General features: G+C 37.9%; 1 protein-coding gene across 1 annotated transcript in view; it reads left to right on the top strand.

Moving 5' to 3' along the window:
- The window catches only part of LOC124711881 (histone-lysine N-methyltransferase SETDB1-A-like), a 228,766-nt gene that overhangs the window by 186,986 nt on the left and 28,234 nt on the right, over nt 1–13,546 (top strand). Inside the window, exon 16 of the mRNA XM_047242122.1 lies at nt 2,540–2,672. Within this exon, the coding sequence (XP_047098078.1) occupies nt 2,540–2,672 (133 nt within the window). The remainder of the gene's footprint in view (nt 1–2,539; nt 2,673–13,546) is intronic.

Here is a 13,546-nt window from a genome sequence, read left to right as displayed (position 1 = left end):
TATGTGTAAGGACAGTAAATTCTAAAGCCTGTTGTGGTAAAGAAAACTGAGGAGATCTATTCAAAGCAAGCAATGTAATCCTTTCACTACTGGTGCCATGTTTTTGCGCAAACGTGTTTGGCCATGCTCTGACCAGCACATATAATTAGTGTGTCATTTCAGATGGGACTTTCTAAACATCCTACACGTGACTAAAGTTTTTTCCTCCTTGACGTGCACATGAAAAATTTGTTTTTCCACCAGTCCTTTAGTGAAGAACGTTAAAGGTCCACAGCAATCTTAAGTGACAGTATTTTACCCAGAGGGAATTTGTCAACTATTAAGAGATAAGATATAGTCATAAATCTGAATAGTGATTCTTCAGAAAAATAACACCATTTTCTACTTTTAAGATTTTTCTAATAAATTTGCTGTAATCATTCTATTACTTTGTTCGTTGTTCAATAGGAGTTACTGTCCAGACAGTCCTTGTATCAATTCCGTGAGACAGACTGTTCAGAATATCCAGAATCACAACTGAAGACAACAGCTGACAAAAAGTAGATATCTTCCACCCACCTATATAGCAATTCTGTTGTGAAAAAATTACTCTTAGTTTGAAATTTTCTTAAACAGTATAGTTTATTAATCATTTTAGTACCTACTGTGATGTATCTTCCAGTTTGCCTCTGTGTTCGATGTACAATTTATTGGTTCTTAAATTGGATGATACATGCAAAGTATGTTATATTAAGCTGTAAAATGTGTATCCAAGGATAGATCATTTTTCTCCAAAAAGAAAAGGCACCCTCTATTTTTACATAAATATTAGATTTGTTCCTGTACTTTCGTATTCCATATGATATCATGTGATAAAACATATTATGTATTGCAGCATACTTTGACATCATTTAAGTAGACATAGTACTCCTTCATTATTTTGTTTAAATCTCACTTTCTTCCATAACCAGGAGCCCTTTGTGTTGTACTGTTACACTTACACAATTTATGGTTGTGTATGCTAGACAGTTTAACATTATGGACAATTTAAAGGTCTTTGAATTCATCAAAATGGTGCAATTAATATGTTTCTTTGAGAACCCCAAATTCAGAAAACCAAATTATAGCTAATAATCTTAAATACAAAAGGAATGATAATATTTTGACTGTTTTTACCATTTAATCCATAGTTTAAATTTTCACAAAGATTCAGGTTTTAACTTATGTTGACTGTATGTGTTTGCATCCTGAGTAACTTTCCCAATTTGATCAAAGATATTTTAAACAGTGTAACAATCCTGGATATTCATTGTGTGATTTTATTATTTTAAAGAAACTCATCTCCCAATGGAAACATTGTGGACTAGGGACAAAGTAATGAAGTGCCCTGAATACAAAATTTATTCATTACATAGCAACAGATTTTGAAAAATACTATTTGCCTTTTACATGTGGCTGTGATACACTGTCATGCAAAAGAATATTAAGTTTGTCTTGTGAGCTGAGTCTGTAACCTTTGCAGTAACAGGCATGAGAACAAGGTGAACGGTTATCCACCTGACACCAGTATGTTATCCACCTCACACCAGTATGGTATCCATACCAACAAATATTCGTTTTTCTTGTGTTGGTACATGCTATGCAATAATGTTAGTGCTTCAAGTATTAAATTTGTGTGTGTGGTACTTCATAGTTCATGTGTGAAGTTTGTGCTTGGTTTGGCCACTGTAGGCCAACTGACATAGTTCACGTATGAACTTTGTTCTTGGTTTGGCCACTATAGCCCAACTGACCTGCTAGTATGGCAACAGTTGCATGCGAAGTCTGTCTGCTGCACCGTTTATTCGAACTAATTACTACATAGGCCAGAACGCAGGGCTCCGCCAGCCACTTCGGTGTTGTCTGTGGTGTATATTTTCTCTCATGTGTTTATGCTTTTTCATTTAATGAAGTTACAGACAGTGTTCATGGGTTAGAACAGTAGAAGAAGTGTCGACTTGATACGAAGAATAGTTTTGTTTGTGCTATGTTTTAAAGTAGTTACGATGTTGAATATCTTCTTTTCATGCGGATAAACTGGAATACTGTGCCGTAATAAAAGTTCAAATTATTGCAACATACATCTTATTTACCAAATCTGGCACCCTAACATCCACTTATTCCGAAGAAATTTGTGCCTGGAAAAAAAATTTTGAGTCAAGTAGAATATATAGACTGCCATATTTGGGAATTTTGTAGACATTGAGGTATGCATGTCAGGGATGTCCATATCTAGAAAAATGTTGGGTAGACTGGATTGATTTAAAGGCTATTATGTCAGAAAATAATTGTCTTTGTCCATCTTAAGCTGACTCACAGATAACTTTTCACCTTGCTGTAATTTTAGGTAGCAATAGTTCTTGCAGCCATGTAGTCTCTCTCTCTGTCTCTCTCTTACTGAAGTTCTTTAATGTGTTGTTATTGGCAGCTCAATGTTTTTTGACAGTGAGTAGAGAATGTTGTCATAGTTTTGTATACAATTATTGCAGTATTCTTATTTACAAATTTTGTGTTTGTCTAGTTGGCAAAACAGGTTGGTGACGAATATCAAGCTGACTTGGATTATATAGAATCTGCAGAAAAAGTAAAGGAAGACTATGAGGAGAATGCATACGAAAGTGAATTAGAAGAAGATTGTGGCAAGAAGCAGAATTGTAAGTAATTTTGTAGGTCCTACATAATCAGCACTTAAAGTAAAAGAATATATTGCAGTAAATTAAGTACTTGAACCTGAAAACTAAATATATGGATCCTAACAATAAAAGTTATGAAAATTAAATTATTTTTTTCATGTCGTCCAGTGTTTGTATAATATGCATGCTGAATGAAAAGAGGATAGTCATACAGTCATCAAAAAATCTGAAGGTGAATTAGAGAACATTATTCAGACATGAAAAAGTTTAAAATTATGTTACAGTGTGTATTGAAAAGCGACAAATTTAGATTATATAACATTCAAAAGTAGAAGTAAAATCATTGGTAAACTTAAAACATGGACTGTCATTTTAATTGGAGGTAAATAATTGCCAGAAACATTTCTTTAAATGTGCTTGTTTGCAAATGGATGAGAAGAATAAAAACGTTGAATCTTAGAGAAAATCCTTGTTTCCAGGGGCAGATGGCTACATGTAAACTGTCAAGAAATATTAGTTTTCATAATGTGTCATAGATGAAGAGTCATTACAACATATAAAGTATGACTAGATCAGAACTCATAAAAACATATCTTTTAAAAATAGTGAATCTCCTAAGGTGATGGTGTCATATATAACTAAAAAAAGTCGTACATTCTTCTTGACTTAGTTATACAAATTTTTCTATTGTACAGTACATGCACAAGAAAATGTGTAACAACTTGTAGATATGTTATTTGGAGCCAATGCTATAGCCAAAACTACCGGCATTGCCCTCCTACCATTCCACCAATGAGACGGTTGATGTTTGCCACAAGAACTTCATGACTCATGTTGAGCATGCGCACAGGGCACTTTCCTCATACTGTACTGCTTGCCACTCTGACTGCAAATATCTTGCCATATTACTGTAGCATATTTGTGCCCATAAGTTGGCAGATCTTAAAAATCCACCATCAGTAAGCTGTGGCTGTAATGTATATGTTAAAAGGTAGTGTGGTGACACTTGACAAGTATACTGTGAGAATTGGCTATAGGTGACGCTTACCATGCATGGTGTCCCTCTATCAGTGGCAGACTGTAAATACAAGATTTTGTACCCTACATGACAGTACAGGTTGTACAATGACTCCTTGTACTGTGGATCATGCCAACAGCAAGTCTAAAGGGTAGCCTAAATTACTTGCAACTGTCCGTGGACAAGCTGACTGGTGCTTGCAGATGCCCATGTTCATGGGGACAGACTGGCCTGGAATGTCTCCCATGCCTATTTTACTATATACAAGTCTGTCCAGGAGACAAGTCAGCAGCTATAGAAGTTTGATGTTGACAGGATGTTCACAAAGTAAACCCTGTGTGTGGAGGCATTATCGTCTGTCAGATGGAACCCTTCGAAGTGCATGAGACACCACATTTTGTGAGCTGTGGAGTGCCTTTACATAAAGGAGAATGCATCTGGCAATTCACTAAGCATAAAGAAGAACTATTTGAATCTGACAACATACACCTCCATAGTGCTGTTGAAAGTGCCTCATCAGCCGGATTTCTCTCCACAACCATAAAATGATGCTTTGGATTATGATCAACTTCTGGTGTGTAAATATTTTGTGGACACAGTTTAATCCACACAATGTTGCAGTATTGTTGCATGGATCTGTAAGATCGCTTAGCAAATGGACATACATATAGTTATCAAACTATCGTCTAATGTAGTTTTAGTAGAATGGAAGCAAGATATGTGTGCTGTGAGAGGAATTGTCCAGTCTTTAAGTCTCTGCAGAAAATTAATTTACTACAGAAGACAAATATTTTGTGTCTTTAGATTAGCTGAGAAAAATAATTTTCTTACCCAATAGTGTGTTTGTGGGAATGCTCCTGAACTTCGTTCCATAATTAAATACAGCAATGCCTATATAGGCATGGAAAGTTCATTGGAACTATTTCTAAATAGCTACTATAAAAATACAACACAGAATTACTGACTATAGTAACTGCTCATAATTTTATAGATTTCATAATTGAAGTTTCTTTTTGGTACCGTAAATAGCTACTGTGAGATGGCCAGCATTGGTGGAATACGATCTAGAGATATGATGTCTTGGGGCTTTTTGAGTTTGTTGTCAAAAATGTAGTGAAGCCTAGTAAGTTTTATAGAGTCTGCATGTGAGATAATCTAGATCAATTTAACTATCAGAAATCTATAGAAAGTTGAAGCTAGAGGTTTCAGTTGCCAATCCCTTTCACAATTCAGAATGTGTATTTCCTAAAATAATGTTTCTGGTAATATTTTATCTCTCTAGAATTTGACTAAACTGTTCACTAATGTATTTGTAAAGTCTTTATTATCCAAGCATTTCTGTGGACAATAGGGGAGAGGCTTGTACCCTGAGCTGGCATGTACCTTGAACCAATATTATACATCTTCTTTAGTTTCTACCTTCAGTTTTTGCCAGCTGTTGTTACGGGAGCCAGAAGCAACTATTTCAATTTCCTACGTATATCATTGTTTTTGTCTCCTTAAAATAAGTTTTCTGTTCTTAATTTGTCGTTCCAGCTCTCTCTCTCTCTCTCTCTCTCATACTGTGAATTTTCACATCTTTTATTATTTTATGTTACATAAACCTTCCTGAAGAGGGCAGCAGCCTTTTCAGTAGTTACAGGGGCAACAGTTTGGATGATTGACTGATCTGACCTTGTAACATTAACCAAAACAGCCTTGCTGTGATGGTACTGTGAACAGCTGAAAGCAAGGGGAAACTACAGCTGTAATTTTTCCTGAGGGCATGCAACTTTACTGTATGGTTAAATGATGATGGCGTCCTCTTTGGTAAAATATTCCGGAGGTAAAATAGTCCCCCACTTGGATCTCCAGGCGGGGACTACTCACAAGGACGTCTTTATCAAGAGAAAGAAAACTGGAGTTCTACAGATCGGAGTGTGAAATGTCAGATCACTAATCGGGCAGGTAGGTTAGAAAAATTAAAAAGGGAAATGGATAAGTTGAAGTTAGATGTAGTGGGAATTTGTGAAGTTCAGTGGCAGAAGGAACAAGACTTCTGGTTAAGTGAATACAGGGCTATAAATACAAAATCAAACAGGGGTAATGCAGGAGTAGATTTAATAATAAATAAAAAAATAGGAACGCAGGCCCCGTACAGCATAGTGAACACATTACTGTAGCCAGGATAGACACGAAACCCATGCCTACGACAGTAGTACAATTTTATTTGCCAACTAGCTCCACAGATGACGAAGAGATTGAAGAAATGTATGATGAGATAAAACAAATTATTCAGATACTGAATGGAGACAAAAATATAATAGTCATGGGGTACTGGAATTCGATAGTAGAAAAAGGAAGAGAAAGAAAAGTAGTGCGTGAATATGGAATGGGGGTAAGGAATGAAAGAGGAAGCCACCTGGTAGAATGTTTCACAGAGCATAACTTAATCATAGATAACACTTGGTTTAAGAATCATGAAAGAAGGCTATATACATGGAGGAGGCCTGGAGACACTGAAAGGTTTCAGAGAGATTACATATTGGTAAGACAGAGATTTGGGAACCAGATTTTAAATTGTAAGACATTTCCAGGGGAAGATGTGGACTCTGACCACAATTGTTGGTTATGTGCTGTAGATTAAAACTGAATAAACTGCAAAAAGGTGGCAATTTAAGAAGATGGGACCTGGATAAATTAAAAGAACCAGAGGTTGTAGAGAGTTTCAGAGAGAGCATTAGAGAATAACTGGCAAATATGGGGGAAAGAAATCAGTAGAAGGTGAATGGGTAGCATTGAGAGATGAAATAGTGAAGGCAGCAGAGGATCTAGTAGGTAAAAAGACGAGGGCTAGTAGATATCCTTGGTTAACAGAAGAGATATTGCATTGAATTGATGAAAGAAGAAACTATAAAAATACAGTAAATGAAACAGGCAAAAAGGAGTACAAACGGCTCAAAAATGAGATTGACAGGAAGTGCAAAATGGCTAAGTAGGGATGGCTAGAGGACAAATGTAACGATGTAGAGGCACTTATCACTAGGGGTAAGGTGAATACTGCCTACAGGAAAGTTAAAGAGACCTTTGGAGAAAGAGAACCACCTGTATGAATATCCAGAGCTCAGATGGAAAACCAGTTCTGAGCAAAGAAGGTAAAGCAGGAAGGTGGAAGGAATACGGGATGTTACAAAAAGGTACGGCCAAACTTTCAGGAAACATTCCTCACACACAAAGAAAGAAAATATGTTATGTTGACATGTGTCTGGAAACGCTTACTTTCCATGTTAGAGGTCATTTTATTACTTCTCTTCAAATCACATTAATCATGGAATGGAAACATACAGCAACAGAACGTACCAGTGTGACTTCAAACACTTTGTTACAGGAAATGTTCAAAATGTCCTCCGTTAGCGAGGATACATGCATCCACCCTCCATCGCATGGAATCCCTGATGGGCTGATGCAGCCCTGGAGAATGGCGTATTGTATCACAGCCGTCCACAATACGAGTACGAAGAGTCTCTACATTTGATACCGGGGTTGCGTAGACAAGAGCTTTCAAATGCCCCCATAAATAAAAGTCAAGAGGGTTGAGGTCAGGAGAGCGTGGGGGTCATGGAATTGGTCCGCCTCTACCAATCCATCGGTCACCGAATCTGTTGTTGAGAAGCGTACGAACGCTTCGACTGAAATGTGCAGGAGCTCCATCATGCATGAACCACATGTTGTGTCGTACTTGTAAGGGTACATGTTCTAGCAGCACAGGTAGAGTATCCCGTATGAAATCATGATAACGTGCTTCATTGAGCGTAGGTGGAAGAACATGGGGTCCAATCAAGACATCACCAACAATGCCTGCCCAAACGTTCACAGAAAATCTGTGTTGATGATGTGATTGCACCGAAGTCAACATTACCTTCCTTCAATTGGGCCAACTGGTGGTGAATCGAGGAAGTACAGTACATACTGACGAAACTAAAATGAGCTCTAACATGGAAATTAATCGTTTCCGGACACATGTCCACATAACATCTTTTCTTTATTTGTGTGTGAGGAATGTTTCCTGAAAGTTTGGCTGTACCTTTTTGTAACGCCCTGTATATAGAGGGTTTATACAAGGGTGATGTACTTGAGGGCAATATGATGGAAATGGAAGAGGATGTAGATGAAGATGAAATAACTGATGATGGTCGAAGTAGAGAGGATATCAAATGTAGACTGGCTGTGGCAAGGAAGGCGTTTCTGAAGAAGAGAAATTTGTTAGCATCGAGTATAGATTTAAGTGTCAGGAAGTCTTTCTGAAAGTATTTGTATGGAGAGCAGTCCAGCATGGAATTGTAGCATCGACGATAAATAGTTTAGACAAGAAGAGAATAGAAGGTTTCGAAATGTGGTGCTACAGAAGAATGCTGAAGATAGATGGGTAGATCACGTAACTAATGAGGAGGTACTGAATAGAATTTGAGAGAAGAGAAATATGTGGCACAATTTGACTAGAAGAAGGGATCGGTTGGTAGGGCATATTCTGAGGCATCAAGGGATCACCAATTTAGTATTGGAGGGCGGTGTGGAGGGTAAAAATTGTAAAGGGAGATCAAGAGATGAATACAGTAAGCAGATTCAGAAGGATGTAGGTTGAAGTAGGTACTTGGAGATGAAGAAGCTTGCACAGGAGAGTAGCAGGGAGAGCTGTATCAAACCAGTCTCTGGACTGAAGACCACAGCAGCAACAACAAACCTTCCATTAAAGTGGGAGGAAAATTATAAGTTGAGCCATTTGGTGGTATCATACCATGATCATGGCCCAAGGTGCAGTTCATTATTAGGTACATAACAAACGTTGTCACAGTAGCTGTCCTGTTAATTTTGACAGTTGCCAAGGATAAAGGGGGAGGAAGGGGAGAGGGGTTGACAGGACCACCAACTACTTTGGGAGCTCTGACAGAAGTTGCAGCTGTTATGAAGGCTGGGATGTCAGTGAGAAAAGGAGCAAAACACTTTGATGTTTCAAGAGCCACTCTACAGAGATGTTAAAAAAAACTGATTATGCTTCTTACAAAAATTGTTCAGGATGAAAATTAATTGGTTGAGTACCTCATAATTGCCTTCAGAGCGCACTATGGATTGTCTTGAATAGAGTTATGAAAATTGATATTTCATTTTGGTACATCACTGAATAAAAGCAAGCCTCTATCCTGGGGAAAAAAATGGAGAAGCTGGTAAACATTGGTACCCAGACTTCTTGAAATGCTGTGAACAAATGAACCTAAGAACACCTGAAGCAGTGAGCCTAGCTCATTCAACAAGTTTTAATAGGCATGATGCTGCATTGTTCATCAACATTGTGCAAAATAACTTTAACACCAAAAAGAAGGAAAACTAAGAAGAAAATTATAGAAAATTATTTCAGAAAGTGACTCCAGTCCAGTTGATATGTGTGATGATAGTGAAAGCAACATGAGTTTGAATGGCTTCCTATTGCAGAGTGAGACAGAAGAAAATAAATTGGATGATATTTCATTTGATATTGGCAAAGGCTTACAGAAAGCACTAATTCTGGAGAATGGGAGGGAAAGGGGGAAAAAAGAGCACTTCATGGGAAAGATTGTTTCTTTAAATTATTGAGATCTGACTGAAGAAATTTCCAAGAAAGGGAAGAGTAAGTGAAACATTTATATGGCCTTTAGTAGATGATGTAGGTGAAATTTTGCAAGATCATGTTCTCAGATCAGTTCCAGAATCAGCATTAGGAACGTGTGGTAAACAGATTCCCTCTTCATATCCATCGTTACAGCATCAGTTAATGAATCAGAAATGGACAATGCTTTGTAATAGACATTAATGATATGGCAATAGAGGTTAACAATGTAGAAATGCTACATAGGCATAAAACAATCCGACTAATTTGTTGCTTTTAAATGTTCATTAGCCTGAATTTTCAGGCCTGATTTATTACAACAGAAAAGTTACTTTTATGTGTTTTTATTCGGATGTACTGTGTATTTGCTCTGTGTTTATGTTCTCAGTAAATTCTATTCATAGTATTTGACTTGTTGTTTTTTGAGCTGTGGCTCATGGTTCGTGACTGCATTGTACTTTGAGCCAAATACGACATTTTGAATAATTATCTCTGTGATACAGCTCTTTAATAAAGTGATTACGTATTTGATTCATTTGACAGAAAATAAGACAGGTAATGAAACAGTTAAGTAAGCAGATCAAAAACCCAATTATTGCATCTGCTATGATGGTCAGGTACAAGCCCTTTCTGTACTTCCTATACAGTGCTGTTAGCAAATAATTTATTCAGAAATTACAGAAAATATTTTCTGCCAGTATTGTAATTATTGTTGGTGGTTCTACATTTTTTGTTTGGGGGGCTGTCACAAATATTTAATATCCCTGAAATTCATTTGACTTATTTAGTATGTAATCTGAGAGTATGATTCTTCTGTATCCTTTTTCTACAACCATGTGTCTGGAAGTCATCTGGCATGGTGGATAAATCAAAGAAATAATGTCTCTATTCATGTAACTCAGAGACTGGAGAAAAGGACATACATATCATAATGTGGGAGCTATAGTTAGATCAGATGTCCTGTAAAAGTACCAGCTCCATTTGCTGTTCGTATAATACACACCAGCAATAATCAGGGTTGCCACAGGCTCTGTAAATCAGGGAATTTCAAACGCATCAGGGAAATCAAGGAAATATGGAAAAAAAGAAACACACACACACACACACACACACACACACACACACACACACGAAGAATCACATGTCTCATTAGATGAAATGGTTTGTTTACTGTGGTGTCATCCATTGTCACTGGCTGGGTGCAGCTCAGTATGTGTTCCACTTCCCTACTCCCTCATTCCTACTGCTTCTCCCCTTCCCACCACTCTCCTCAGCTCGCAGTTAGTGCTGCCACCACTTTTTACCACTAGCCTAGCAGCTGCCAATGAGAGCCAGGGAGGCAAGAGGAGTGGTGTTTTTGGCTCTGATTCTCAGAGACTGTAGATACAGTGGCTGGAGACGGTGGTTATGTGAGATTGAGTTGTGTCTGAGTGACTGTGTGAATGTGTGTGTGCTCTTGTTTTCTGACAAATGCTATGGCTGAAATTCTAGTTGTGAGAGTGTGATTGTTTTTTCTACGTGCCTGCCTGCAGCTCAGCAGTCATTTTTATGGTGAGTTGCTACTTATCCTCATTGTTATTGATTCTCAGAGTATTTGAACAAGTTATCTGTTGCATGGATTGATCACCATGGTCTCATTTCATCAACTAGCTGTCTGTGGCTTGTGAATAGCTGGCCACTTGAGTGAATTTTTGAAATGGGCTGAAACCACAGGCTGTCTCTGCGGGTATATCTAATGGATCGGGCCTGTCAATCTAAAGCCATTTGGTTCCCACTAATATGCAGGCCCTGCCCATTGCATCTAGTCTCACCAATTTGCCTGTCTGTCTGTGTGTGGTGTAATGCAGCAGACTTTCATGGTTTATTCATGGACCCAAGACTGTGGTGTTCCTCAGCATGAGCGATGGATTTCGGGATTTGTGACGGTCTCACCACAAGTATGTTGTACAATGCAGCATTTTATAGACATTTTATTTGTTCTAGTTCATTATGGCACTTCAAAAGCAGTTTATATGTTAGAAAGTACGGAAAGTAAGAAGATGAAAATTGTCAATTGCTGGTTATTTGTACGCTATGCACTCATATATTTCTTGAAAGACAAATCACACAATACCTGTAAAATATATTTAAAAACAAAGATGATGTAACTGACCAAACGAAAGCATTGGTACGTTGATAGAAACAATAACAAACACAAACACACACACACACACAAAATTCAAGCTTTCGCAACCCACAGTTGCTTCATCAGGAAAGAGGAGGGAGAGGGAAAGACGAAAGGATGTGGGTTATAAGGGAGAGGGTAAGGAGTCGTTCCAATCCCGGGAGCGGACATATGTCTGCCTGTGTCTGTATATGTGCGGATGGATGTGTGTGTGTGTGTGTGTGTGTGTGTGTGTGTGTGTTACCTGTCCTGCCCCCCCCCCCTCCACCCTGCCCCCCCCCCTCCCCCCGAAGGTAAGTCTTTCCGCTCCCGGAATTGGAATGACTCCTTACCCTCTCCCTTAAAACCCTCATCCTTTCGTCTTTCCCTCTCCTTCCCTCTTTCCTGATGAAGCAACCGTGGGTTGCGAAAGCTTGAATTTTGTGTGAGTGTTTGTGTTTGTTATTGTTTCTATCAACCTACCAACGCTTTCGTTTGGTAAGTTACATCATCTTAGTTTTTAAATATATTTTTCCCACGTGGAATGTTTCCCTCTATTATATTAATACCTTTAAAATAATAGATACAGCACAGTGGATAATAACCGACAATAACGAACATAGTAGAGCCAACATTTTATTGGTGGTCACCTGCTGTGCTGGTTTCCACAATTCTTTCCCCCCTTATACACTTCTTGCATGAGTCCTATTTTTTTCCCCGAAGTTATTTTTGAAATCGGTGAAGGTATTTTAAATCTGTCTCGTGACTCCAAGGAAATGCATATTTTTATCACAAAATATGTTTTGTTTTATTGAATTAAAATAACGTTCAGTGGTCTTAATGAAACACACATACTATTTGGCTTGCTTTCTCCATGTAAAACAGTTCATTACATAAGATGTTGATGTTAGTGCTTGAGATTTTTGTTCACATCAGGAAACCCAATCTGATTGCTAGCTTTATTAAATATTTCCTCACTTGCACTATTGTTTCTTTTATGATAACTACAAAGACAGATTGTCAACTTACGTCTTAACTTACACTTGAGATCTCAAAATTTGTCAGGGAAAAATGCTAAAACTTGTCTGGATATCAGGGAATTTCACTTGGGAAACTTGTGGCAATCCTGATGGTGGTTCCCGGCTTAAACAAGTCAGTGATTATCGCGATACTTTTAAACTCGTATAAAATTATGGCATTCACATTGTGTGCAGTTGCTGTAGGACAACCTCATGTATAATGTGTTGTCATGCTAAACACTTCTCAGTTTTTCAAAATTGAATGTTGTAGACCTGCACGTGACTTGGAAGTGGACATGTACGTCCACACCCTCTGCATTACAGTTTTAACACCTCGCCAAATCTGTATTACTGTATAAAGACATGTTGATGTTTAATGAGGTTACCAAAAATACTGAAATGTTCTTAACCCCTTTACTTCAATTTTTGCACAGTACATGTGGTGCTCAAATAGACATTTGATTGGACATAGTCTTACATTTTATAACATGTAATGAAAAGGAAAGTTGCTACTCGCCATACAGCAGAGATGCTGAGTAGCAGATAGGCACAACAGTGGCCAGTAAGCTCTTTGTCAAAAATAAATGACAGAAAGACACACACACACACACACACACACACACACACACACACACACACACACACACGACTGCAGTGTCAGGTAACTGAAGCCACTTATTGTGTGCGGTCGTGTGTGTGTGTGTGTGTGTGTGTGTGTGTGTGAGTGACTTTTGATGAAGGCCTTACTGGCCGAAAGCTTTATTTGTGACAGTTTTTTTGTTGTGCCTATATGCGACCCATCATCTCTGCTAAATGGTGATTAGCAACTTATCTTTTCATTATATTGCTACATTCCATCCTGGATTATCCATTGTTTGTTTTTATAACATATATGATACATAAATATATATGTGTTGTGGTCTTGAGTCCAAAGACTTGTTTGACGTAGCTCCTCGTGTTAGTCTATCCTGTTCAAGTCTCTTCATCTCCGAATAACTAATGCAACCTTCTTAATCTGCTTATTGTATTTATCTCTTGGTCTCTTTCTGCGATTTTTACTCCTCACACTTCCTTCCAGTACAAAATTGGTGATCC

The sequence above is a fragment of the Schistocerca piceifrons genome, chromosome 8 (assembly GCF_021461385.2).
Source record: "Schistocerca piceifrons isolate TAMUIC-IGC-003096 chromosome 8, iqSchPice1.1, whole genome shotgun sequence".
Classification (NCBI taxonomy): Eukaryota; Metazoa; Arthropoda; class Insecta; order Orthoptera; family Acrididae; genus Schistocerca; species Schistocerca piceifrons.
Note: the sequence above shows the minus strand (reverse complement) of the source record. Positions and strands in the feature narration are given on the sequence as shown.